General features: G+C 41.9%; 3 protein-coding genes across 14 annotated transcripts in view; 2 read left to right on the plus strand and 1 right to left on the minus strand.

Annotated features, from left to right (window-relative positions):
• STEAP3 (STEAP3 metalloreductase) overlaps window positions 1-2,926 on the plus strand; it is a 27,176-nt gene extending 24,250 nt beyond the window's left edge. For 5 of the 6 annotated variants that reach the window (XM_037396292.1, XM_037396291.1, XM_037396290.1 and 2 more), the window contains exon 5: window positions 352-2,917. In XM_037396292.1, the coding sequence (XP_037252189.1) occupies window positions 352-642 (291 nt within the window). In that variant the 3' untranslated portion in view covers window positions 643-2,917. Of the gene's footprint in view, window positions 1-351 lie in introns of all 6 variants that reach the window. The other variant, XM_037396294.1, reaches the window with a different exon arrangement.
• C8H2orf76 (chromosome 8 C2orf76 homolog) lies at window positions 1,002-22,399 on the minus strand. Of its 7 annotated transcripts, none has more exons than XM_037396299.1 (7): window positions 22,270-22,399; window positions 21,699-21,772; window positions 20,273-20,425; window positions 18,470-18,520; window positions 14,895-14,932; window positions 14,679-14,760; window positions 1,002-11,610 (listed from the first exon to the last, which is right to left on the minus strand). In XM_037396299.1, exons 3-7 carry the CDS (start codon window positions 20,403-20,405, stop codon window positions 11,534-11,536), a joined length of 381 nt encoding a protein of 126 aa, XP_037252196.1. In that variant the 5' UTR covers window positions 20,406-20,425; window positions 21,699-21,772; window positions 22,270-22,399; the 3' UTR covers window positions 1,002-11,533. The 7 variants fall into 7 exon arrangements, with proteins under 7 accessions (XP_037252196.1, XP_037252193.1, XP_037252194.1 ...); XM_037396296.1 differs by having other exon boundaries at window positions 21,699-21,847; XM_037396297.1 differs by lacking the exon at window positions 22,270-22,399 and adding an exon at window positions 22,204-22,252.
• A 122-nt stretch (window positions 22,400-22,521) lies between these two features.
• Window positions 22,522-25,857, plus strand: DBI (diazepam binding inhibitor, acyl-CoA binding protein). The gene is made up of 4 exons (XM_037396302.1): window positions 22,522-22,640; window positions 22,797-22,914; window positions 24,793-24,855; window positions 25,563-25,857. Exons 1-4 carry the CDS (start codon window positions 22,632-22,634, stop codon window positions 25,634-25,636), a joined length of 264 nt encoding a protein of 87 aa, XP_037252199.1. The 5' UTR covers window positions 22,522-22,631; the 3' UTR covers window positions 25,637-25,857.
• Window positions 25,858-26,986: the final 1,129 nt, after the last annotated feature.

Genomic DNA, 26,986 nt, shown 5'->3' on the forward strand with positions numbered 1-26,986 from the left:
TTTGCGAGCTGCCTGCGGTGACGGTGACAGTGACGTGCTCGGCAGGGGCTGGGGGCTGCTGCTTTGCATGGAGGCAGGAGCCCACCTCTCAGCCGAGTTGGCAGCATCTTCCGGGAAACTCCTGCTGAGATTCTAATATCACACTTAACCTCTGATTAGAAAAAGAAAATGCAGCCTGGCACGTTACCCAGGAAAGGTTTCCAGTCACATGTTATTCTGGCTAAGAAATGCAGGAGTACTCATTGCTTTCTCTGTGCTATGTACACTTAGAAAATAGTGTAAAAAAAAATATAGAAAAATAGCCAAGTACAAGGTCCTCTGCTAACTGGCATGTGTTTCTTTTCCTTGTAGTCCACCCTTGGATTTATTGCCTTGGTAATCAGCACTCTGCACACACTCACATACGGATGGTCAAGGGCCTTTGATGAGAACCAGTACAAATTCTACCTGCCGCCAACCTACACCCTCACGCTGCTCGTCCCGTGTACTGTGATCCTAGCAAAAGTCATCTTCAGTTTGCCCTGCGTCCAGCAAAGACTTCTGCGAATCAGGAGGGGCTGGGAGAAGGGGAGATACGTGAAGTTTGTTCTGCCCAGCGCAACGGGGGAATATTCAAGCGGGGAGACCTCTAGCAACGTCTAACAGAGCCCTCGGCTGGGACACAATTTCAAAGCACTATCAACATTTCTATAAAGGTGTTTCTTTTTCTTAAATATATGTATGTTTTGGTATAATTGTGTTGTGGGTAAATAATAAAGTTTGGTGACTTTAGAAAATGGATAACCATGAAGCTAGTTTAGACAGTAGTAGTTAAATTATATTGCTGATTTGCTAGGACAATTATTGCCTTAAAAATGACTGTGAAAGCTGAGCTGGCAGCACTAATATACAAGGGAAACTGAGGGACTCTCTTAGATCAGTCATTTGAGGTGCTGGCTGGCAGCTCCTCAGACCAGTACTTCTCAGTTGCTTCCCTAGCTGCTCTCATGAATTGCAATGCCTTTTTTTTTTTTTTAATATGAAGTAGCACAGATTTTCTGGGTTTTGTGACCGCAAAGATATGCTGCCTCTTGAGTGTCTGGCTCAGTCAAGGCAGTGAGGTTTAGAAAAATGAATTGTCTCTGCTTTTGGTCTCCTCAGAGAACTCTATGGATAAGTAGGAAGAGCAATGTCCGTGTTATATAGCATCTGCAGATTTTACTAAAAGCATCCAAACCTGGCAGCAAGTCCAAGTATACCTGTTCTCTCAAATACATACAGCACTTCTGGTCCTGTAAACTGTGCCTGATGCACCTTTATAAGCTATAGAAATAAAGCACTTTTCCCAGCAGCATAAAAAGCATTTGGAGAGATGTCCCTAACATCACTTGTCTGGTCTGCACGGCTGGCTCCGAGATTGCTGCTGCTGCTGCACATTCTCTGTTTTACTAAGCCAAAGTTTCAAGCAGTATTCCATGGAAACAGAGCAAAGATAATTATCAGAAAGACCTGCTGTTTCACGAAATTACATGGAGAAAACTAAGGCCCTCCAGCTGGCCTTACAGCAAATCAAAGGGTGAAGCTTTTAGAAATCATCTGTCACCTGAACATGCCCATTTACACAGACAAAACAGCAGCTCTAAACCCATTGTTTTCACTAGCAATAATATCTTTGAATGGTCTTACAAAGGGATCAAAGAGTCTTGACTGCAATATAAAAATACAGCAGTTGTACATTTTGGGCACAGTCCTTCATTGCTTTTCTCCTTAAAAAGTCACTTGCTAGATCACAAAGCAGGTAGCAAATGCTGTTCTGACTTCACTCACACTTTGGATAAGGTACAGGGCAATGAAGATTTCTGTCCTAATTTAATTTTCCAACTGTCACTTTCTATGCCTTCAAGCTGTTACTCTTGATCAGAATAATTGTCTAGGTTTTGGACATCCAAATCACCAAACAGAGAACAGACAACCATTCACAAAAGCTCATTTGAGCAATCGGGATGACACGAGCAGTCTACCTCAGTCAGGTCAGATAGAAGGACACAGCTGTAACAGCCTCTTTTTCCTACAGTTAAGCAAAACCCACCACTTCATGTTCAGTATTGCTTTGAAAAACAACAGCTGTCAGCATCAGATGAGGTACAGTTTGTGGCACCAGTACGTACTTTTACTGGACCAGTTCACAGAAGGGGGGGGGGGGGGGGGCAACAACAACCTTGGGGTGCATAAGCCTTTCTACAAGCCAACATTGCTTCTGTAACATGAACGGTTTCTGCACAGACCGTTCTAAGAATTCCCTGTTTAGCCTCAAATAACAAAGTGAGTAATATTCTCCAAGCATTGCTTACAGTGCCAGTGATGATACTGAGGGATTTCTGCTTTTGCCTAAGGCATACAGTAGTCCCAACACCGCTTCCTTTCACTGAACAGAAGGACATCAGCATGAGGGAAAAGCCTAGATTTCATAATCAGCTGGGTTTTTTTGGTTCGTGGGGTTTTTTTTGGCAACATGGGGAAGTTACCATGCTTTCCCACTGTCCCCTTCATAAAGTCATGGTTATTCAGGTTTCCCCATCCACCTCCACAACCTAGTCCAGATCAGCACCTGATCAAATCACTCACCAAGCAGATTGATTACGCAGCACTATTTATTTGTGGCTGAATGGTAGGTTATGTTTCTGCATGGCTTTGAGACAGTTTCACCTGAGCATAATTCCACCCACTCCAGTTTAACTCATCCTTGAGGAAAAACTGGATTCAGCAAGCTTGTTCTTTTAGTCTTCCATTTCACAGAAAGTCAACATCAAGCAAAGTCAACATAAAAGCACCCAGTCTGCACATTTTTTTCTCGTTGCAATAGTGTATTCCAGTGCCTCTTTTTCCCACCTAAGCTTCTCTTCACATCTTTAGGTCAGACAAGACTACTGCCTGGCGGAAAAAAAAACCGAAAAAAAAAAAAAAGAGGATTACAAGGCAGGGAAAGAACATCACACAGGCTTGCAGGATTTTGTCTTCAAGGGGCAAGGTGTGGTTTTATTGTGGGCACTGCAAGGTTGAAGACTCGCCTTTCTGAAGTAAGGTTTGCACCTTTGCTTTGTTTACATGACTTTCGTGCCCACATATTCTTTCCTATCGATGGCAAAGGGACAGTTTTCACGAGCAGAAGCAGAGTCAGGCACCCAGACCTAACCTGAGGAGCTGGCTCCGTTAGTGAGTCAGCATGGTGCCCTTCAGATGGACACAGGCCCAGATGGACGGACGAGCCAGCTCAAACTCCCCACAGCTACTGCAGCTCCACGGCGTCTAAAAAAAGGCTGGTCAAGTGTCTCCAGGTAACGCCTGTGCCAACGTACTGTCAGCCAGTCACCATCCCTTTGAAAGACTGAAACGAATTAGTGTAAATGCAGAACAGCATTTCAAGTGGTGCCCTCTGTAGGCGTCTGGTCCTGAAACCCTTTGACACAACAGTTTTGAGTAATTTCTTCACATGGTGGAATGCTGAAAAGTAGTTTGAAGAATTTTTCAGTTATCTTTTCCTTACACTTTTTTTTGATGTGGGCAGGGGGTTCAGTGAGGTTAGCTTAAAATTTACCAATGAACCGGTTTTGTACTTGGAGTTTCTCCCTCTCTGTATATTTGTACACACATCCATATATATTATCGCAGAATATATAGCTGGAATGTAAATTTTTTATATTTTTATTTTCTGTATTGCCTACTATGTGCCTCTGGGATATGTAAGAACCAACTGAAAAGCTGTAAGAGTAAGCCCAGTTTTAATCACTGGCATCTGTAGTTATATAAAAGATATTCTGAACACGTCTATATAATTATAACAGAACTCGTTTGAGTCTTTTTTTTCTGTCCTCCCCCTAAACAATACCATTACCTTGATGGCAGTAGTAGTGTGATTATCTACAATTTAACCACTAGGAAATTAAGCCCACTACAGCCAGCAGCTGGTAGAGTCTCATTATCAAGGTAATAAGTGAAAATGATCATTGCAGTGACCCACGGTGCCAGGGTCTCAATTACAGAGTTCCTATGCATGTGGGGAGGGCACAAGTGTGTACAGACATAAATTTCATTACAAGAGTGGTATTACACAGCACTTGTAGCACAGGATCAAACAAGCTTAATTCACTAAACAAAAAGTGCTGTTGATACAGAGTTCAAGGAAAAAGGAGTTCCAGATGAGGGTTTATGGGACTGGAAAGAAAAAGGGAGTTTTAATACTATCAATTTGTTCTCTGTTTCTTAAGTAACTTCTTCACAGAAGTGGCATGCCAGATCAACCAACTTCTGGATCTGCAGCACTGCATTTTAATGAGCTAATTTGTAAGTTGATTTTAATGAATTCATTTAAATTCCTGTGCTGAAGATTAACCTCTGCAGGTACAGTTCTCTCACTCCTTCTGTTTGATAATACAAGGCTTTTAACAGTACGATGGGTTTTTTGCTCTTCAGGGATTTACTTACAAAGTGATATATCAAACTACAGTTAAATCATTAGGGGGATGCACTTGCTTCAGCATCTCTATGCAATATATTTCCTCCAGTCTCTCCAAGATGGCCAGCACAGCAGCATCACCTACTACAATCGGCAACAAAAGCCTGGTGTTATCCTTGAGCTCAAAAGTTCACACACTGAGCTAGCAGGATCTGCAGACTGCGCCTCAGGTTGGAGGAACCAGATTTGTTACAGTAGGACGGTTTTCTTTTATCTGTTTATTGTGCCTTAATAAGCAGCATCGGTTTTGCAGAATTTCTGCTCAAGTTTTTTTCAGTGCAAGTCAGAACCATGCTTATTTTAAAGCTAAGCATACGATATACAGTAAGAAGATACCATCTATGATTAGGGATGGTTCTTAGCAAAGCGTGTGCAGGACTTTCATTATCAAAGACTAAAAATAACTGTTGTATGTGGCCAGTCAGGAGGATCACATGTTACAAGCCACAGTATTACTGGAACCTTTCAAAGACTTAAAGTGCTACTACTGCAGTCCTCCTAGAAAGATAATCTGCTTTAGATTTAGAAACCTCAGCACTGGAAGATCCACTACAGCTGCTGTTCAGCAGGTTAGTTAATCTTCTTATCAGTTTCCCATATCTGATACGCAATTAGCTAGCTTCAGCTGCCGCTGCTGCATGCCAGCCTGCTGGCTTAAAGAGCTGTCTATAATCAGATGTCTTCGTTTAAGTAGCTGTCTCATTCAGTGCTCTAGAAAAGTTGCTGTGCAAGACTCGAGTCTGCTTTCTGCAAAACCAGGTTTACTTGATTAAGGAGGGATGGGGCAGGGGAGCAGCGAGAGGAAATGGCCACGATACTAATTGCTACGATACAAGGCTTTCATTTCCAGCTTGGTGCTTTGACTCTAAAACCAACTGCTGTGCTCCAGTTGGATGGACACAAATATATGCACAGAGCCAAAGATGTGACGTCAAAGCCGTGGGAAAAACAGGCCAACACCACACTTCTCATTTTGAAAACCTCAGTTCACTGAAGAACAAAAGCTTCCCAAACTGGCCTTAAAGTGTATGTTCCCTGGGCTTCAGGTTAGAAAGCAGAATTAAACCTTCCCAAGACATGGAATAAGAACAGACGGCAGCAGTTCTTACAGTACATGCTGACATTCCTGGTACACCACACTAATCACCTGCCAGAGAGCAGAAATGGACATACAAAAGTAAATTCTTATACTGATCCGTCATACTAAGCTCTTGAATGTATTCATTATCAATTGAAACTCCAAACTTTTCTGGCTAGCTGCTTTCAGCCCACTACAAAGGAAAGAATATTGCTATCAGAGGGAGGATGCTAGCAAACAAAAGGTACAATCCATACTGATAAACAAAATATACTGATAAACCAAACAAAAGGTACAATCCATACTGATAAAAAATATCTCTACAGGAAGACGAAAGCTCTATGCCCCATACTGCATCAGCAGCCCAAACACCCACCTGGAGTGGGTGAGGAGTCTCCACTATCTGCCACGCACGCAATGCCTCTAGACAAGGTCCTGGTCCCCAGCAAAGCAGAAATGGGTGCTGTGCAGAAGGAAGAGAAGTGGGAATAACACCTCCCAAACAACCTGCATCATCATGCTGGCTGCACCCATGCACACTACCGTCTTCCCCTGCAGACAGCACAAGACTGCACAACTTGTAATCTCCCATGCATCCCCTCTGGATTGTGAATGGTATGTGAGGATTATAGTGATCATTCAGAATCAATAAGCAGTTCTCATACACAGCAAGCTGTGGTAAACCGCTAGCATGACACCAGTGCTACCATGCTAGAAGAAAGGAACTAAGCAGCAGCGCAAAACAGAAGGAAGGGAGAACTCAGATGACACAGGCTTTACCTGCCACTTCCCTCTCCTTGACAGACTTTCTGGCATCTGCAAGCGGCTGCAAGAAAAGTAACAGGAATCTCGGCAGAAAACTCTGTTGCACCTTGTCCCTGTATGCACACTTCAATCACTGACAGCGTAAAGCTGTGCACAGTGCTTGGGTTCAGGCTCTGAAACTCATACCTCACCACAGCTCAGGAAGCATGGCCCAGGGAACGCAGCGCCAGGTTCTCCTGAGCCCTTGCACTACAAGGAAGAAATAGTAGGAGCTTAGGGTCAGAAGCATGGAGGATACATTTGTTGTGTGTTTAAGCCGTGCTGCTGAAAATGTTTTGCTCTGCTTTGCGTGTGTGTCTGTTCTGGGTGGTTTTCCTTGTGTTCAAAAAAAATAGGCATACTTAAAGTCTACTTTACAAAACCTCAGCAAATTAACACTGATCTTTTCCAGACAATTCTTCAAATGAATGTTCTGCAAATGCCTCTTCACAGCATGCAAAGATTTAGATACGCTGGAAGTGGCTCTGCAAAGGATGCTCTCTAACAAGAGGAATTTAAGCACTGATACCAGTTCAATTTGCCGCTTTTTGATTTTAATATAAAAAGAAATACTTTCTGCAAGGAAAGATTCAGCTTTCATCACCAGAACCCTAGCGCAGACTTTGCAGGCTAAACCAATTCACAGATGAGCACTTCTCATAAACATTACATATTTCTTTGCTTACAGGTTCTGGAGAATGAAAGAACAGGCTGTGCTGACATCTGGTGGCTTTCTCTGCAGACAAAGACAGTTTATGGCAATAGGTCTTGGCTTTTCACTGCTTCCCCCCCCATTTCTGATACAACTTCCCTTGTTTCCTTCTAAGACACAAAGCATTATGATAAAAACATTTTTGTTGCCACTGACCAGTGGACAGTGCTGTCCTATACAAGTCCTCCTGTAAAGCAAGAAAAGATCCTTTGTTACGCAGTATAAGCGGCAATGTAGAAAAGGTCTCCTCTTTATTTCAAAGCATATTTCTTCATGAACAAAAAAAAAAGTGTACATTCACTGCCACAGGAACTGCTGCTATTGCATATCAGATGAGGTGCAAATCTAACCATTAAAGCACTGCAAATCAGCAGAGGTGGCAGCAAGGAGCAAAGGGAAGTGGCTGGGAAAACACGCACAGCTGCGCCTGTTTCTCTGAGTAGGAAAGCAGGTAGCAGGGAAAAGTCAATGTCCTGATAATATGAAAAGTAGCAAAGTTGCCTAATGGGCATCGTTGCTTGACTTAATCATTTGCAAACCTGTGTGCCAAGTAGTGCTACAAAAAGGAAGTCATGGAAGGAGGATTGGGTGCCAACCAGGAAGACTGTCCCAGTCCAAACTGGTTAATAAGCAAAAATGTGCGCTTGTCTCAAGTATTTTTAATGGCTCCAGCCGGCTGCCGTTCCTCTGAAACCAAGATCCTATCAATCATATGAGGCCAGGAATGAGTACTGTATGTTCTGGGTTTTCATTCTTGATCTCTGGACACTCAGGATTTCTGTGGCTATTAGCTTCCAATACAGGACCCATGGATGTCCTGTCATGGCTGTGGTAACTCTTGGACTGTTACTTGCAAGCTCATTTCTAAGTAGTGATCTGTCAGGGGATGCGCTGAATACTCCCAGGGAATAAAAGAGGAACACCACAGCTCACAACATCTCTCTAGATCACCTTTAAGACAGAATGTTCACATCAAATAAAGCAGTTCCCCAACTTTAATGGTGATGCATATCAGATCTTTGAGGACTCCTTTGTCCCACTGGTCACTGTGAACATTTAACTCAGCTATTCACATCAGCAGTTTTCTCAGCTCTTGCTTCTTCAAGAGGCAACATAACTACTCCTGGACAGAAAAATACACAAGACTGTGTAATACACACCTTTGCATGCAGAAAGTATAACATGACAAAGCCAGAAAGACCAGGATGCCTATTCCAGCAGTTTATGAGTTCCATTCCAGAAATTATTAAAATGCATTATTTCATGCATTTTCAAGCAGCACTACTCCAGTATTTATGCCAAGAGTGCCATACATTGAAGATTTTGCATCTTTATTCAGTTACACTGTTACCTCTTCTTCATGATAACTCCCTTCCTAATTTCCTTTCTTCTCCTTTAGTAGCTATACTTTCACACCTTGTAACTAAAACACCAGTCTCTCCGAAGTGACTTTTTTCTCCAGGAAACACCCAAGTCACACACACACACACACATAGAGCTTTGTGTTAACTACCTTTCCCTCCTATAGTGCTACAACCCAGCGCAAGTATCTTACTTCAGCACCCACTCTGGATGCTGCTGTTCTTGTTTAAAAAAAAAAAGCTGGTGAAAGACCCAAAGACACCCTCTGAAAGATGAATCCTTATTAACCCCATGATGTCTTAAGAACACTAGCAAAGCTACATGACTTGCCCCACTACACATTATGGGGAAGCCATCTTTGATTAACAGTAATTGTAAACTGATGTAGTTCATGACCTCTGCTAGGATAACAAACCACGGTACCAACCTGTAGGTGGCTTCTTTCAATAGAAGGAGGATTTCATAACAACATGGGCAAAGATACCTCAGTCTTCAGTAATTTATTAGCCAGTGTGCACAGATTTAATTCAATACCTAACAGTCCTGGATCCAAACCTACTTTGACACAAGGCTATACCATATACCACCCAAAAACATTGGAACAGCAGCTATTGTAACAAGTTCTCAGTTACCATCCATGGTTTTGTGGGGTTAATTTGAAAGAAGTATCATTAAAGGTCTAAAAAAAAAAAAAAAAACAAACCCAAACAAAACCAAAACCCCCACAGAAACCCACAGTAGAAAAACACTTCAGAAAGAAACCAGTTTACAAGTATGGTCATTGAGAGCATTACAAAAGGCTCTACTGTGCTGCTGCAGAAAGGGGCCAATGAAGTGCCATGGCCAGAGTGAGCTGAGCTCACAAAGCACTAGTTTAACTCTTCCCTTGGAAAAAGAAGCCAGACACATAATTCTTGAATATTTGCATTAAAACATTTACCGTTTTCTCGTTGACGCTGTAAGAATTGCTCTTTCACTGTGCCACACTTGATGTGGCACTGAACATTTGTAACTGTACTAGCCCAAGAAAGGGCAGTTGTTCAAATACGGTGACTATTTCAAACACAAATGCCTTAGAGAAGAAGGATCACAAAACCAATCCAAATCTGTCTGAAAGGGCTGGAGACCAAATTCAAAACCCCAGAACATGAGGAAAAGAATGACAGTGTTTGCTCAAGTCTGAAAGCCTGAGTGTGCTGACAGATGTCATCCTGATGACTTGGTAGGACAGTCGGAGACATTGATCTCTCCAGTATGCCATCTACCTCTTACAAAGTTACCTTCATTATTATAAATTTGGCTGAACAAAGCTGGTATACTCTGGAGTGCAATGCTTTAGCTTAAACTGTCTGAGAAGATGAGTACAAATTGGTATTAGCCAGTATAACACATCTGCAAACTTGATGCACTGTGTAGGAAGGTAGCTGAGACATGGGCCCATGTTTAGGGAGCAGGTACCACAACAGAAAGGCAGCCTGGACAGAAAGAAGAGGCAAGTGGTAAGTTCTCCTTACAAATTCATCAGAGAATGCGTAACAGCATTGAAATCCCAAGAGAGCACATGTGACTTCAGTGACACAGGAATCCTCCTTACCAGATAAAGATACAATCACCTTTTTAATCACAGATGACAAAGTGGTAGACTACTTGCACAAGACAATAACTCTGTCTGAAGCAAAGCTGTTGGTAAGTAACACCAGCTATCAAAACCAGCCTAAACCAGAGCACTGTCAGGAATGATGAAGAAAATGAGGTGGGAACAATACATAGAGGTCTCTTTGGCCCTACATCTAAAGTAAAGAGAACTTTTATTTAGATACTTTGGAAATCACACATCTGCTTTCACTATCACATGTCAATTAAAAAAAAATATATCATCAAAGCTCTAGGAAACGGTAAGCTTATTTCTCTGGAAAGTCTCTTGTGGAAATAGTGCTGTCAGCTCTCACCCAGAGCTGAGGGTGGATGTGTGGGTCTAAAGCAATTGTACATGAGGTCTCATTTGATTTAGCAGAACCTATAGCCAAAAAGGCTGCTAAGGCAGAGGGCCAGCATAATTTCTGTTTCAGTGAAGAGAGACTTAAAGGCACAGTGTCCCATCTTGGTACCACCTAAAAAGCAGTTTCATATGCAGTATCTATCTAAAGGTACTTTATTGGATGCATGATTGGGTTTTCTGTTATTTTTTATTTGGTTAATGTAGTAGGAAAGCCTGGAATAACAAAGAACTAACATATAGCAATGAAGTATTTGGCTCTTAGAAAGCAGGAAAGAATCAATTCCCATCTTGACAACATGTGGCTCGCAGAATGGGCCTCTCCTCGCAAAAATGCAATCATTCAAGTTTTAGGCTTAAAACTGAAACCATCAGCTTTCATTCCACTTGGAAAAATGCCCAGTTCCTACTTATGCACACTGATGTCCTAGCAGAACTCAGGTTGGTACCTCTTACATGAAGGTGTCTCTGTGAAGTAAAACTAGAGACAGGCCAGCTGGTCCTTGAACACAAAAGCCTCCCAACAGTCACTTGTCCCTTTCAGCATGCTAAAGAGGGCTGGAAGAGAATATAAAGGAACACATTCAGAAATGCTTGCCAGTCTCCACCATTTAAACAAAAAAAGACCAAACATAAAATGAGAGAATTAAAGCAATGACTTGAAACAAAGATTCTCTTCTCAAGATCTCAATAATACCCACTGATTTGGTCATAAAACTTTTCCATTTTCATTATAAGTTAAAACTGTAATGGGATCTTCCTGTGTACTGTACAGTCTCCATATGTAACTAATGTCTACTGTAGGATCGCACCAAGAATGTGTATCACAGGTCAGAGATTGCACTGCTTGCATCATAAGAAGCAAGCAAAGGAAAAAGAAAAGCAAGAAGGACAAAAAGTAATTTATGTCCCCCAGTTTTCCTTCTCTCAGTCGTAGCATATCGACAGAAATTAATTTCTATAGGAAGGGAACTGCACTGTTTGCAAAGCAATCCTCTAGGATTTATTGATCTTTAAGAAAAATCTCATTAAGCAGAATAAGGAAAATTTACAACAGGTATGGGAAAACAAAACAATCTCTTGGGATCTTCACCAGGCTGAAACAGGATTAGCTTTGTAGTTTCTGTAATCTTCCTCACAGAAGAATGCTAATTCGGTCTCATTTGCTAGAATGAATAAAAAAATTAAATATTTAGCACACCAGTAAATGAACCACCCAACAGCCAGCTATTAGAATCTTAGAAGAGAACTGGCAACTTTTTTGTTAAAGACAATTATAAATCACCACACACTTCCCCCCCGCCCCAACATGCATTTTTGAAAAAAAGATTCTAGTATTAAAGATGTAATTTAACCTTGTTACAAAACAAGAACAAAAATCAAGAACCTGAATGTATAGAAGTAAATATGTACACAAGACACCTCAAGGTTTGTTTAACACAGCCTCAGAATTGCTTGTATAAGCATTCAGCAAATTAAGTGATTGCATTCCTAACGCCTTCACATGCTAAAAAATAATGAAACATTATTTTCTTTTTCTTTCTTTTGTGCATTTTTCTGTTAGGAAAGGGAAAAAGAAACAATTTTTTCGATTAAATTAGCCTGTAGGTATAATAATTTAATACTTAGAGGATCAGTAGAATATTTTACAGATCACTTTACATTCTCCCTCATGACCCATCAAAATATGTGTCTGAAGAAGTTAATTTTTTGCCCTGCTGATGATTAATTCATGAGGCTTCAACAATATGCAAAGTGAAAGACACAAATTGGCTTCTCCAGCAATACCTTCAAATACCTCTAATTATTCACAGGGGATATGGCAGAGCTAAAGGACCCACAAAGGTTCAGAGCAGTCACAATTCTTTCAACCCAGTAGGTCAAGGACTTCCTCTTCTAAAACAATAAGTCAGCAACATTACTAATTCAGAACAGAGACAAATCTGATGGAAAGCCTTCACAATTATTAAACATGAAATTCTTTAAGGTGCTGAGCCAATAAGTTCCACATTCGTTTTTTAAATTAAACCTGAAGTTAATGAAGTCTGCCTGTCTTGTAAAAAAGAAAAAAAAAAAAAAAACCGAGCAGAAGGGGTTTTAGAATCTCAACTAGAAAACCGACAACACTGTTTGCAATGAATACTGAACACTTTATTAACATACACCTTGCTTTAAAAAAAAAAAAAAAAAACCACCACCAAAACAGGGAAGCATTAACTTTGCTGACTAGATAATAACTGTAATAATAATCGCTACCACAGAGGCTTTCCCGAGGATACTTATCTAATGTCCTCATAATTTATAACTCTCTAGCCCAACCCTGTAAAGTGCCAAGGGCAATCAACTGCAGCTTAGAAAAAACGTTCTGTGTATCTCAGAATTTCCCAGATTTTCGAACGGCAATTCTCTCTTTTATTCTAGCAAATGTTGTCTAGGCTAGACATTGGAAAAATGTAATATGTCAACAAGAGGTTTAAAACCTTACTGATTTAAATGAAACTGTAAAAAACAAGGACTAGTGGTATATGCTATCATACTTCCTTGGTTTACTCTTTCCCACTTCTTGTTGAAGAAGAAGTAGTAAAATCTTTAAGATTTTACTACAATGACCCCACTTCCAACTTAGCTAATTTTCCTACCAAGATATGCTAGAACATACCAAAATTCAAAATAGCATAATGGCATGCTGCATTTTACAAAGCAAGAGTTTTTCTTTTCTATCACAATTACCCATTATACATTAACAATTAACTGCTGTTAGTTATTCTGAAAAAAAATAGAAAGCAGCTTTGAATTATCTTGTGTCTTTAATAAGCCACCCTCTCCATGCAGAGACGCAGAACAGGCTGGTCTACTCCAGTTTCCTTTCATTATAACATTTATCCTGATGTTTTGACACCTTTTCTGAGATCACATCCAACTGTTTCACTGCTGTAGCTACAGGTTAGTTTCAAAGATGGATAATATATACAGATATTTATCAATGCTATCAATACCTTTTTGAAAGAAGGCAGCTCTGAACAATGCAGTTTCTAATTCAACATTTGGCACTGTCATCAGTCCCTCTCCTGAACTGCATTGCCTCTTATGCCTTAGGTAGATAAAAATCATGCTTAAATGAATCTTCTGCTAACTAAATGACAAATCTGTAAGACTTGAGTGCCATTAATCCTCCTTTCTGAGGAACTTTTTTTTTCTTTTCTTTTCTCTCCAGATAAAAAGACCTGGTTTAGTACAAACAGCCAGACAGTAACTATCATTCATATTATAGGAACACCCAGAGACCTTTAGGAAAGGTATACTGAGGCCAGCTGCAGTACACCCTAGAGAGAAACATTAAAAAGACATTCCAAATCACTTGAAACCAGAAAGTAAATGTAAAGAAACAAAAAAGCCAAGAAACCTATGTGAAAGAAATCCCATACCCCAGCTGGGGAGCTATCAGAGGGCAGCAGGAACAGGAGGGAGCTTTCTTTGCGAAACCCCCACACTTAGAGCACAGGCAGTTAAGCATTCCAGCTAGGCAAATCAGATTCAAATGAGCAAATGTCCATATCAAGGTGGAATACAACTACATCCCTTAAGTACCCTGCTGCCACAAAGTCATTCAGCCACATTTATGTGAAGCCCAAAGGACATCCAGGGACCATCAATTTTATCATGACAGACATTTCTTTACATTATTACCAAAAGACATGCCCTATATGTAGTCCCCTGTCAAAATATGAGAAATCAGGTCAAGTTTCAACTCTTTGCTATGTTCAGCACATTCTCTAAATGATAATGCTTGAGCTTTCCTGAGCAATCTGGCTATCAGGCACTGTATGCTGCACATTAAACAAATCTAATCTTATTTCATTATTCCATGCTGGTTCCACTACTTACATTTCTAACCAAAACATCAGTTTAAATGTTACTGATAAGACTAAGCAGACATGGTACTAATAACCTATCTGTCAATCATTTAAAATTACTCTCAGCAGAATTATAAGCATACCCTCTAAAAATCACAATTTGCATTCTGAACATTTGAGTGCAGATACCTGCTGCCCTCAGTCCAATGATTTGAATGTACATTATCCCCCCCTCTTCCCTGCATAATTATCAAGTAGTGTAAAGAGCATCAGGAATAGCATTTACTTTTCGGCAGACTATCCAAACATAATCAGCCAGTTATCAATTTAATGACAACCACAATGAACAGCACCTTTAGTCAATACAAATGTACTCCTACCTACTCCAGCTCCTTTCAGCGTTTTATCTTCTTTCAAGATCAGTTTGTCATCATCTTCCAAACTCACTACAAGTTCACCAGTCTGCAAAACAGAGAACCAAAAACCAAAGATAATAAGAATTTACTGAGTGCCTCTGCCCCAGTCCTGTTTGACAGTGCAGAGATCCACTTCAATTAAAGCATGTAAAAAGGGAAGAACACAGCTAATAATCATACCTTAGATTTGTGTGCTTGGTGAATAATCTTCATCGTATCTGAAAGAAAATACAATGTTTTCCTAAAATAAGGCTTAACAGGCAGGTAACACTGAAAGTTGTACTTGGGGAAAGAGAGACAAACAAAGGGCTAAGGTTCAAAATCTTTTGTTAATAAAATTTTGTTTCTTCAACCTAAAAGAGGAGAAAACATCTTGATTTCCCAGTCCTGCAGACACATTCTTAAACCAATCAATCCAACATCTCAAGGTACCACATCCTATTGGGCTCCTGTCTGCTGGCTGAATTACAGTAACTAACTAATGACCATCCCAATTGCCAGTCAAAACACATCAATTTAAATGCCAGTTAGGGTGTTTTAACCTAACAGGTTTTACACATGCAGGTGGTGCAGGACAGACAGCATTTATGCACTGTCAGCTACTACAGTTCAGACGATAGGCAGCAAGTGATTAAGACAGAGTAACCTGACCACTTCAACTCATTCCTTCAAATTTTCCTTCTCATGAAGAAAGCACCCACCACAGAAATTTTGTTAAGCAAGTCCATTTTCCATGAACATGTACAGCCTCTCCTCTTTTTAATGCTATACCCTCTTCAATAATATTTACCTCTGATATGCTTGTGCAGTGTAGGACTTTTAAGAAATTATGTTATATAAAAAAAATACTGCTTTCCTCTGGCAATGTTAGCAGGGCTTTGTTAACAGAAGGGAGAAAGAGGGGAAAATAATGTGATCACTAAAGCAACCAGATGAGTGCAAAGATCCAGAGGGAATGGAAGTCAGAAGATGCCCATGCAGTGCTTAAAAAAAAAAGAAAAAAAAAAAAATCAAACTCTAAAGCCTCTGTGTTCAAATTCAGAGTGACACATGAATCCCTTCCCAGCAAAAAAGCAAAAACCAGTTCTGCTCGGCTGGTCATTTCCTGTTCTACTTTGTTTTTGTGCATTAACTGAACACTACATGTTAAAATAGTCTAGTAAGAGAATGATGCAAGAAAGTTAAATATAGGCTAAAACAACTTCCAAACTACTGAAAGCAAGTATTCAGATGTTCAGAATAACAGATATCACATTCCCATTCAGAAGTTTGCTTTCATACCACCAAAATGGCCCATTTTGAACATTTTATTTAAAACATTATAGAAAGTAAAAACTACTCTGTATTCCCACTGCAGAGGTTACTGAGAAGGCAACCTTAATATGTTGTAATAATTGCAGCATTAGAAGCAAGACACATATTAATTTGCAATTACCAGGACCCATCTTGCATAGATGTGTTGCAAAAAAGACCAAGCAATCACAGCAAAAATACACTGCAATCATGAAACCTTTCTGCCACAGCAAATATAATCCAGCCTCTGCTTGCTAGTTTTAAGTTTCTCCATCTACTTTGCCACATTCCCTTTTCTCTAGCCTTTGTCCGTTCTCTGAACTGTTGTCTCTATTTTATTTGTTCACAACTCCACCACTGGCATCCAGCAGTTTATCATATATTCACCTGAGCTATTCAAAGGGCTTCTCTAACTCTGTCACAGAAATGAAGACTTTAATCATAATGAGAAGAGACTGTGGTTTAAGTCCTCTCAATAGCCTTTGTTATTTCATCCCCATTTAATTCCACTCAATCATATTCCCAAATTTTTATCTATCCTTTTCCAGTAGTAAATACTCTGTGACAACAGACAAGAAATCACTTTCTAAGTCTGATTCTGTGAACTGTCTACCACATTGCTCTGCATTCATGGAGAGAGGGAATTGAGAAGCAGCTTACGAGACAAGCTGGCACCCAGGCTGCCATCGTCAGTGAAAAGATGGCAATGACAGGGTAGGAAGATGAGACTATTGACTGAGAAGAGTTCTAGACCAAGGACAAGAACAGTGTCTACAGAGCAATGAAGAGAAAATGAAAGCATTGATACGTGAATTAGAGCACCAAGACAAGAGGGAAAATGTGATGTCATTATAGATGATGTTGAGAGAACAAAGTGGTGCTGAATTCTAGAGAGAAGAAGCCATAACAGGCCAGGTGAGAGACAGCCAGGTCCACCTGAGATTTCTGGCACTGCCAAACAAAGGAGGAAAAATCTGATTCTTACGAGCACTAGTCATGCAGAAGTCTCACAGCTCTTTCATCACCAAAATACAACAAAGACTGCAGAGCACACAAGACATGCCAAAAACATGAACCTAGATGATTCACAGCCTGAAGGGAAGGTGAGGAACTTGGCTTTGATTTTTCTGTGTGAAAATTTCCATGCAGCTAACACCATCCCACTAAAAGCAGGCCCCCACTAACTGGTATAACAGGTTTTTAAGTTCTGCAGTGTTTTTCACCCACATTATGCTCAGTTCTGCACAGCACAATCAGGCACTCAGCCACAACATACGCCTTGGGAAAAACTAAACTGATGCTCTAAGTGATGAAACAGCTAGCAGCAGGGATAGGGAACACAAGGAATACCACTGACAGTAGCAGTTCTAGATAGGACACCCTCATCTAGCCAAAGCCACAGATACTGGAGAGAGGAAGGGCACTCCAAATTCAAACTTACAGTTACCTAGATTTTAAGACCTTAAGTAATGTATTAAAAATAATCATAACATTCAAGTCTTTGCCACAGGCATAACATAAATCTCAACCCCTAACTCTTCTTCTGCTTTCATTTTGCACTATCTCTTTCACCATCAGCAAGAACACAGAACAAAATGCTTGGCTTTTTCTTTTTTTTTTTTTTTTAAATAGGCAAGTAAACTCTATTACCATTCACATGTATTAAGTAGGTTCCTCATACAATTCGTTGAATCACTGTAGAGGAAGGATTTTGTTAACTCCAAGAACATGGGAGAGAGAGGATCCCTTGCAGCAAAACTCCAAGGGAACTTTCAGAATTGCCGAGTTCAGGAAAAGATACGTTACTCACATCTGAGTTAACAGACTCCAGGAAAGGAAATAATTTAGTCTATTTTGAAAGTAGATTCTGTCCCAAACAGATGAATTGCACATGTTCATGCCAATCTTCACAAAAAGGAAATATACACATAGCTTTACATAACTTCACACCAGGCTATTTCACCAGTTCCTCTGCTTCTCTTATATCATGTAAATTATTTAAGTATATAAGTCTTAAGCATTTTCTATTTACTGACTTCAGCTCCTGCTTCTGACTTCACAATTAGTAAATAGATACTAAAATACATAAGTCCATAGACAACTACAGTTTCAAAGCCTTTGAGACCACAAGCTGCTCACTACAGTAAAAAGAGCATTAAAAGGCACTTACAGAAGTAATAAAAAATTAATACTAAAAACCATTGGTACCAATTAGCAAATAACGTATAACATGCAGCCTAATTCAAAGATTAATACGGAACTTCAAAATAACAGCCAAGCTCTGTAGACATGATCCCAGTGGTACAACCCCAGCTACAAGAGCTGGACAGAGTTGCAAATGTAGGCAGGCACTGCCAGCAGCATGAGGATTCTACAGCAGTTTAAATTGTATAAAAACTGGTATAAAATATTATGTCTGCATTTTACAGGAATTAAAACAAAAAGAAAAAAACCACACCTACCATACTTGTAATTTCTAAAAGGAGGAGGAAGTGCTGTTCTTGAAGACACATCTATTAAAATATAAAGCACCAAGTTAAAACACAGTTGTCTTTTATTATTTCCAATATTTTACTTTTCATTATTATGCAATATATGCACCCTGGACATCCTTTACATCAAAATAAATCCACAACACAGGAGACTTGTTTGAGCATCAAATACTAAAACACAACCTTTGGCTCAAATTCTGTGTTTTCTCCATACTGATTAATTTCACGTGAGCTTGAAGTCCCTCTGAACAAAACGACCTGTGAGGACAGTGTGTCAATACAATTAAGATATGATCACAGGAGTCTGATCCTTCAGAAAGCTGGCAGGAACATCTTGTTAATGGTTTGCACAGCATCTCCCTCTACCTTATACAAACAGCAAACAACTGTCACTCATAACTGAATTGTTCAGTAAATACAGCCATGGGAACCAGCCACAAAAAGGAAGCCAAACTGTAGAAAATTAACTCTTTAGACCCACGCAGGACACAGCCCATAAGCAACTGCAAGAACACTAACACCTTCCCTGGTGCCAACGTTTCCAGTGACACGCAGGGATTTAACCTGGGCCTTGGAAGGCCCAGCCACCTTGCGATGCTAAGCAGCAAGGCGGCTGAAACCTTACTTTCATCAGTAGTTTAACAATTTATCTCAAACTCCCCCTTCAAAACAGGTTACAGTAAAGGAAGGAACACAGCTTTTGGACCAAGAACAGCACTATCCATCTGTGGAATGAGGTTCCAAAAAGCCTTATTCAAGATGCTAGCTTTGTCTCAAATAACAACGAGTTGCAATACTGCACACATCAAAAGCAAGTTTCTTAGCATTGTTTTTTATTTTATCCTTCATAACAGCAGCTGTACCATATGTTTTGGAAGTGCTTGTAGTTTTCTCAAAGCATCCTACAATATTGCCATGCCTATCACTGTCAAGAAGTACGGAAGTTGCTGAAAACACTATATAGCTGTGAGGCCCAGGGCAATGTCCTAGAAGTTGCTCAAATATTATCAGCTATAACAGTTCGAGACTTGTTTAAGCTGACTTCATGTAAAAAAAAAAAAAAAATCAAATGATGTTATATTGCACTCTTTGAATGTCTCCATTTAGGTGTGTAGAAATACATCTGCAAGATCAGGGTAACGCCCTAACTACTGAGTCACTGTGTGGGCTGGTCTACGTTAATTAACTTTCAGATACATTGTCACTTTCAGCCAGGCTTCTAAACCATGAAGCTCATAGATGAGTAAATCCATACCACAAAGCTCAAGATGGAGACACAAACTGGGCAGCAAACATGCACAGTTAGACCTCGCAGTGTCAAAAACAATTTTTTGAGGTCCTCTCTTCTCACAAATAGCAAACAGATTTGCATTCCCACATTCCACATATTGGTGTAGTTCCTAAGGATCAAAGGCTCTCTAAATTTTACTAATTTACTCCTGTTAATTTATGAATAGCTGCCTGACAGCACCACTCAAGGAGCCTGAGGCACTGAGCCAAATGCACAATGCCCGCGTCTCTTTTTGACTAAACATGGGGATCTGGGCAGGGGGAGCAGTCTATCCAGATTCAGGCATGGCACATGGACCATAGACACCCTTATTAACTCCAGACCTTTAATCCAAGGGAGGAGAGCGCACAGGGGATGTAAACACAAATCTGGCATCTCTACCAAAGCCACAGAATTCCCATTCATTTGCTCCCCTCCACTTTCTTGTGCAGAGACAACAACACATGGCACTGAAACAAACGAGTAAGGCAACAGCCCCTTACCCTTCTGCACAAAAGTAATGAACTGCTTTACTGTCTGATCCAAGTTAACTCCATGATACACTACAGGTCTGAAATTCCGGTGTTCAAAAGAGCGAACAAGACGAACTGTGATGGTTGAGCTTTCTGCTGACATGAGAATTAATTCTGAATAACCTGGAAAACATTAAAGAGAGGAATGATTGCCCTTCCTCTGTGTATGAGCGCAGCTAGGAAACAAGGTACAAGCGGGTCTCAGGCAAAGATTAAAACACGGTGAGAAATTCAATAGCATTTTGTCTTTCAGGACTTTATTTCTATTATTTCTACAGAAGCAGTATCAGAATCTCAAAACAAACAGGGTTGTCTAGGATATTATTGATACTGCACACCAAATAGTCCAGTATTTGTACCTGTGCTGTGTAATACAGCACCAGACTCCCTATTAAGCACACAAAAATGTTGTAGATAAATGCAAGTATGTTGTTTGGGATTTAAGTGACTGAAGACTACCTGCTGGGTGAGTAACATTGTGCTCTAAAAGAATGTACTAAAATGAACAAACCCAAAACCTTCTTAATATACTTATATCATAGAGGACATAATACCCTGAAAAATGCCTTAAGCTGTTACACAACGCTCATTTTTACCTCCCTACAGAATGTGGAAAAACCTCCCCCACATACACATGCAAATAATTCTCCTGGTATACTACTACATAATTAAGAGGCTTGATTTAATTTAAAATAGTAGGTCTCTAGAATGGTCTACAGGGCTTATAGTACTTCAGCGGAGAGCAGAAACTACAACAGAAGCAGCTTATGAACCCAAGCCCCTCTACAAACAAGCCCACGTGTTGTTCCATTGGGTTCTTTCTCTCCACAGGAAAACAAGCTATTTCCTACCTTGACAATCTTCTCTTAATTTTGGTGCTGGGTATTCCTCAACAACATTGCTTTCTGGTCACACAGTAAACTGCCGTGGCTGCTGCAGCAATGAGCAAAGACTGCAGTCTAAGTGCTGCAACATCAGCCAGGGACACAGTACAGCCTCTGCATCTCCTATCCCTCAGCAGCCATTTCAGTCACCACTTCCAGTCCTGCAAGGGATTCTCTTGCCTATTCATCCTTTCATGTTCTTTTTTTGTGTGTGTATGGCTTTTTTTTTTTCTCCTTCCGTGCTGCGAGGGGAGATTATCTAAGCACCCCACCATCATGCAGGTAGCCAGGCATCTCCCAATCCTTGCTGTATTTGTCCTAGCAAAGTAAGCAAGCAGTATTTTCTTCAAATACTTTCTGCAGAATGGGGACACAGGCCTTCCACATCAGAAGGTAACTTGCTTTTACATCCCCTTGGTCAATAACTCCCAGAGCTCTTAACTCAATTTTCATTGTAAATAAGCTGTGATACACAAATGAAAGATGCCAATCAAGAAAAGCATACTTTGTACCTTAAAATCACTAGATTTTTGCTATACAGCAAATATTAATATCTTCTTGATGCTGTTGCACATGGGCTTGAGACCTGGAGGGCACAGTAGAGAGTAAAGGAAAGGGGATAGCATTCAATTAACTTTCTCCTGAGCAGCGTGGAAGAACGCTGTAAGAATACAGATTTGGGAGCAGAGACCGCCGCTTTTCACAAGTACTGCACAGACCCAACAGACCGATTCCACCTCGGGCGGAGACCAGGTACCGGGGCAGCACAGCAGACCCCCTGCAGGCGCTGGCCGGGGCAGAGGCGCTGCCGACCGGTACCTCTTGCGAAGGGGGGCCACCCCTGGGCCCGCCCAGCTTAGGCCCACCCGCTGTAGCACCAGGACCCGCGGCGGAGCACCACCCGCCCCAGGTATCCGTTCGAGATCGAACGGCCTCCCTCAGCCCTCACAGCCCTCACAGCCCCCTCAGCCCCCGTCCCGCCCCAGCAGGGCCGTTACCCCCCCCCAGCCTTGCTACCGACTGCCCCGCCGGCGCTTCCGGGTCCCTCTCCTCAGCCCGCCTTCGCACAGCCCCACCAATCACCTCGTTTCGGTGCCACCCACCGCACCGAGGGATTGGCTGCGAGGCGCCCTGTCCCCGCCCCCTTCCCGCGCCTCCGAGCCGCAGCGGGGCTGGGCGGGGCTCCCGCCTGCTGTCGGACGATGGCCAGGCGAGCGCCTCACGCCAGCCAGCGCCGCGGCTCCCTCGAAGCCCGCCCATCCCGCGCTGCATCCGCATTGGCCGTGTGCCCGGCTTCTCCCCGCCCCCGGCAGGCTCCGATTGGCGCCGTGTTGCCCGTGGCGCTGGGATTGGCCAGCAGGCGCTCTGGCGAGGAGTGAAGCGGCCGAGCGGCGGGGGCGGTGCAGCAGACGCCGGGTGGTCGGTAACGCGCTGGGCTCGCCGTCATGACTGAGGTGCGGGGGGCTCTGAGGGGACGGGGGGCGGAGGGGATGGGATGGGATGGGATGGGTGCCTCTTCCCCCTTTCTGTCCTTCTCCCCTGCGTTGGGCGGTGGTAGTGGCAGCCTGCAGGTACTGACCCCAGCTACGCTCTGCGGCTTCCCCCTCTAGGCCGCGTTTCAGAAGGCCGCCGAGGAGGTGAAGCAGCTCAAGTCCCAGCCTACGGACCAGGAGATGCTCGACGTCTACAGTCACTACAAACAGGCCACGGTGGGCGACGTGAACACGGGTGAGCCTCGCCTCGGTCCCCGGCGGGCAGCGCCGCCCTGTGCAGGGCCCCCGGCGGGCAGCGGCCTGGCAGCTGCGGCTTGGGGGCTGGGCGGGAGGCGACGGGGGAGGCAGGGCCTCTCCCCTATTGAGTGCCACCCTTCCTGCAATCCCGCGGTTTAGCAAAAACGGCTCAGTACCGACTTGGCATGGATTTGTATGCGGGCAGGCATAAGCTGACCTGATAAGGGTTTGTGCAATTTGTGGTTTTTAGATTAACCCAGCCACAGTCATCTAAATCGTGTAGCAACAGTCTGAGAATCCTTTGTGTTAGCTTTTGCAGATGTTGGGTTTGGGATTATTGGAGACCTCTGTCAGCAAGTACTTGCTTAGGCCGAGGGATGCTACCTTAATACAAACACTTCTCAGTTAAACAGCAAGGCAAACCTTACAAGTGTGGAATTGCAGTAACTTTGAGGGGTGGAGTTCGTTTAAATTGGATTGGATGCTAAAAATAAACTGTAAAGCCAAAACATAAAAGGGGACAAAACTTTATAGGAGCTGCAATTAAATACCACATCTTGGAAAGACTGTAGCAGAAATATCTCTGCAGGTATGCTATGCAAAAATCTCTCCTGCTACTTCTGTTGCTACACTTAAGTCACTGGCAGCTCAGCCTAAGAATGACATTTAGAATGAAGCCTGTCTCTATTGGCCTCGTATAACACTTGAGTAACTAGAATTAGAAAGGGAAAAGGTCATTTGTTTGGAGCACTGGCCTCCTGACCCAGTTGCTGGTGAAGTTTATTGGGTGTCGATTAAATTAAAAGCTGGCAGCGAAGCGTGCAGGAAATGGTAAGTATGGGCACTTGCAGTCTCTTACCCCCCACAGACACATACACACCCCGCAAGATGAGCAGCATGGAGGGGGAGAAGAACTAACTGGTTTTAAGGTTTGATCCTTTAGGTATGAGTGGACCTTAGCAGTATTAATGTTTGCTATGGTGAAATGGTGCTTTAGAGCTGTTAATATACCAATGTTTCTGCATGTTGCTGCGTTTTTGTGAAGCAGTAGCTAACAGGAGTTGGCTAGAAAAGCAGTCTGTGTAAGAGTAAGCTAATAGGGTTTTTGTTGGAGACCGGTGAAGCTGCCAACTAGTTTTGCGGGTCACATTGCCATGTGAGCAGTACAAGGGTATTTTTGTGGGTAATGTCCAGTTCCATTTGTTAATCCTAAGAATTGTCTTCAACGAGACAGGAAGTAAAAACACAGAGGGGTTTATGTTTCTTGCTATATTATTTTCCGTATCAAGGGGACTTCATGTGAAGAATAACCATATACGCATCCGTATCTCATTTATTTCTTCTTTATTTGGCCACAATGTAGCCTGCAATGAAATGAGTTAGAATTCAGAGCTTATATCCCGAGATGACAGAGCAAATGAAGAACTGTGTGTTAGAAACATACTAATAACTTGATGATAATGAGTTCTAAGCTTTACGCTACTAGTTTTGATTTCATGTCTCTGTGTAATGGACCTTAGGGCATTTCTGCTTTACTTTAAAGCTGATGCTCTTCAATCGGAGAGCTGACACGCAACAGCAGTCTCTTCAGAAAGTACGATAAAACCAAATCATGCTATTTGGTGGTGATCTGCTCAAATGCTGCCGTCTTAGGGGAACTTGACAGAGAATATCTCTGTTGCCACCAGTAGCATTCCAGCATGCTTCCGTGAGGTGATCTTCTGACTACAGGTTAGTAAGTAATAGCTGCAAAGATGAACCATTTTATTTTATCATAGTTAAGAGCTAAAATATCCCTTTCCTTCAGGAAAGGAATGAGTACTGCCTACCTTCAGACCACACAAACTAATACTGCTGTTTATCCTGTCTCTCTCAGACCGCCCTGGTATGCTGGACTTCAAAGGCAAAGCAAAGTGGGATGCCTGGAATGCATTGAAAGGTAAGTGTCTGCTTAAAAAATTAAAAATTAGTAAATAAAACCACAGGCAAACTAGTCAGAAAAGCATGTGTCGTTCAGCAAGAAATAAAATACTGTGGCCTTATAAGACAAGAGTTCTAGAATGCTGTGATAAACTTACTTTTGATTACCTCTGCAAGGCAGAAGTAATCTTGAAAAATGTAGCCTGTGTGAAATGGAATTAAGGTGAAATATCCCCCAGCTGGCCCAAGATGCCACACAAAGGAGAACTGTAGCAGCAGCAGCAACTTGAGTCAGTTTTCCAGGTCCCAGCCTGGTACCCCAGAGACTGAGCTCTCCCTCAGTTGTTTCTTTTGAAGCTTTCCTAAGTGGAAGATGCAACTGGGTGCTGCTCTCTAAATAAGAGCCAAAGAAATTATTTAATCTACGAAAATGGGATTTTTCTGGTGTTTTAAGGAGCCAGCACCACATTTAAATGCAGTCTAAGTTGGTTGAATAGCTTTCCTCTAATGGTTGTTATAGCGTTAATAGAACTTTATTTGTATAGACAGCAACAGTGTATTTGCCACTTCGAAACATTGCTTAATATGTCTGTTTAATACTAGATTCACAGCCAAGTGACCTTCTTAGCTTCTTTTCTCTCTGGTAGCGTGCTGCTACACGCTATAGCAAGGAATTGTGACTCGCATGCAAAAGGTTCTGACTGCTTCCTGTGTTCTGTCCTTCAGGAATGTCCAAAGAAGACGCAATGAAAGCTTACATAGCGAAAGTGGAAGAACTAAAGGGCAAATATGGCATCTGAGGACTGGATACAGCAGCCACTTGCACACCTGAAACATGCCTTATTTCTAATACTGTGGAAAACTGGTTTCTGCAAATAATTTTAAATACCTGTATATTACAGTCAGTTTTCCTCATGCCTGTAGTTCTGAGGAAGTTGTGTACCTGCCTAATGTACTGACACGTTATAAATTTCTTCTGGGAACAAAATCTGGAACTCATTAAAGTGCATTTGGTACTTTAGCTGTTGTTATGGTCATCCCTTAGCGATTATTCCGAATTCATCCCTTGTTTGACAGCTGCAACATGGCAATCACTGCAAGGCGCAAGCCAGCCTCTCCAGTCGCTGTGCCGCTAGAGGGGGCTCAGCAGTCGGCGCTCCTGCCGTACGGGCTTGTGTCCAGACCTGTCGGGTCACGCCTGGTACTGCTTTGCATCTGCCTTGTGTAAATGAGAGGCAACCCGCAAAAGCTGGAGCGCCACGAAGATTACTGTGAAGAGGCTCGGTCTAATGCTGTGTGTACAGAGTACTGCTGTTGCCATGTACCAAAGCTGCAGTGAGGGGTGAATCAAGTATAAACTAGCTTAACACTGGCAAGGCTGTTCAAACGGAAAGACTTGGTGCTCATCAGAAGTTTTATTACCAAACCCACAGCTATGACTATCTCTAGTAGGCTTTTACCTGTTTTGGTCTGCCTAGTATAGTCTGTTGGAGCTGCTGATGCTGGAAAAGGGAGACATTGCTTCTAAAAGGTGACATGTACTGGTTAGCATCTGAACAGGTGAGGACTTCAGTCTTCAGATAAGCAATTGATTTATAGAAATACATAGGGGTGAAACCTATCATTACCCATCTGTCTAGGTAAATACATAGTTTTGTACTAAGCTACACAGGCTTTGCTGTGTCTAGTGTCTAACTCATACTTTTTTTCCCTCTTATGCTGGTGGTAAGAGAGAGAGAAGATTTCAAAAACTAACCTTCCCCCTTTGCTGCTTTTAATGGGAAATGCTCTTGGAGCTCTGTTCTTATAAGGAAAAAGTTTGTTTAGTCTTATTCTTCCTTGTTCTTCTGGGTAAGCAATATAAACATTTGGGTTTTTTTTACCTCCTCTTGTATCCTCTGTTAGTTTTTCCTTAATTACATTCACATTGCAAAAGAGGGGTAAGAGTAGATCTTCAGCATCAGAGATGTTTTTAGCTGTTTGCTAGCCTGAAATTCCACAGCCAGCTCAGTCTTCACAGCTGTATTTGTGAAGCTGGTTATCCTTGGAGGATTCTGTCAATCTGTAGCAGGATGTAACTCATTCATACTGGCAAATGCTTCCACTTCTGTTCTAGTTTGCTGGAAGCTGATGGCTGTGAGCAAGCTGCG

This window comes from Falco rusticolus, chromosome 8 (genome assembly GCF_015220075.1).
Source record: "Falco rusticolus isolate bFalRus1 chromosome 8, bFalRus1.pri, whole genome shotgun sequence".
Classification (NCBI taxonomy): domain Eukaryota; kingdom Metazoa; phylum Chordata; class Aves; order Falconiformes; family Falconidae; genus Falco; species Falco rusticolus.

What these genes read in the sequence shown, in the direction of transcription:
- DBI (XM_037396302.1), top strand. An exon ending in GGTGGGCGACGTGAACACGG is followed by an intron (nt 22,915 to 24,792) that starts GTGAGCCTCGCC and finishes TGTCTCTCTCAG; the next exon opens with ACCGCCCTGGTATGCTGGAC. An exon ending in TGCCTGGAATGCATTGAAAG is followed by an intron (nt 24,856 to 25,562) that starts GTAAGTGTCTGC and finishes TCTGTCCTTCAG; the next exon opens with GAATGTCCAAAGAAGACGCA.
- C8H2orf76 (XM_037396299.1), bottom strand. Translation starts at nt 20,405, where the DNA reads ATGTCAGCAGAAAGCTCAACCATCACAGTTCGTCTTGTTCGCTCTTTT. An exon ending in TTTTAGAAATTACAAGTATG is followed by an intron (nt 14,933 to 18,469) that starts GTAGGTGTGGTT and finishes ATTTTCTTTCAG; the next exon opens with ATACGATGAAGATTATTCAC. An exon ending in GCTGAAAGGAGCTGGAGTAG is followed by an intron (nt 11,611 to 14,678) that starts GTAGGAGTACAT and finishes TATTCATTCTAG; the next exon opens with CAAATGAGACCGAATTAGCA.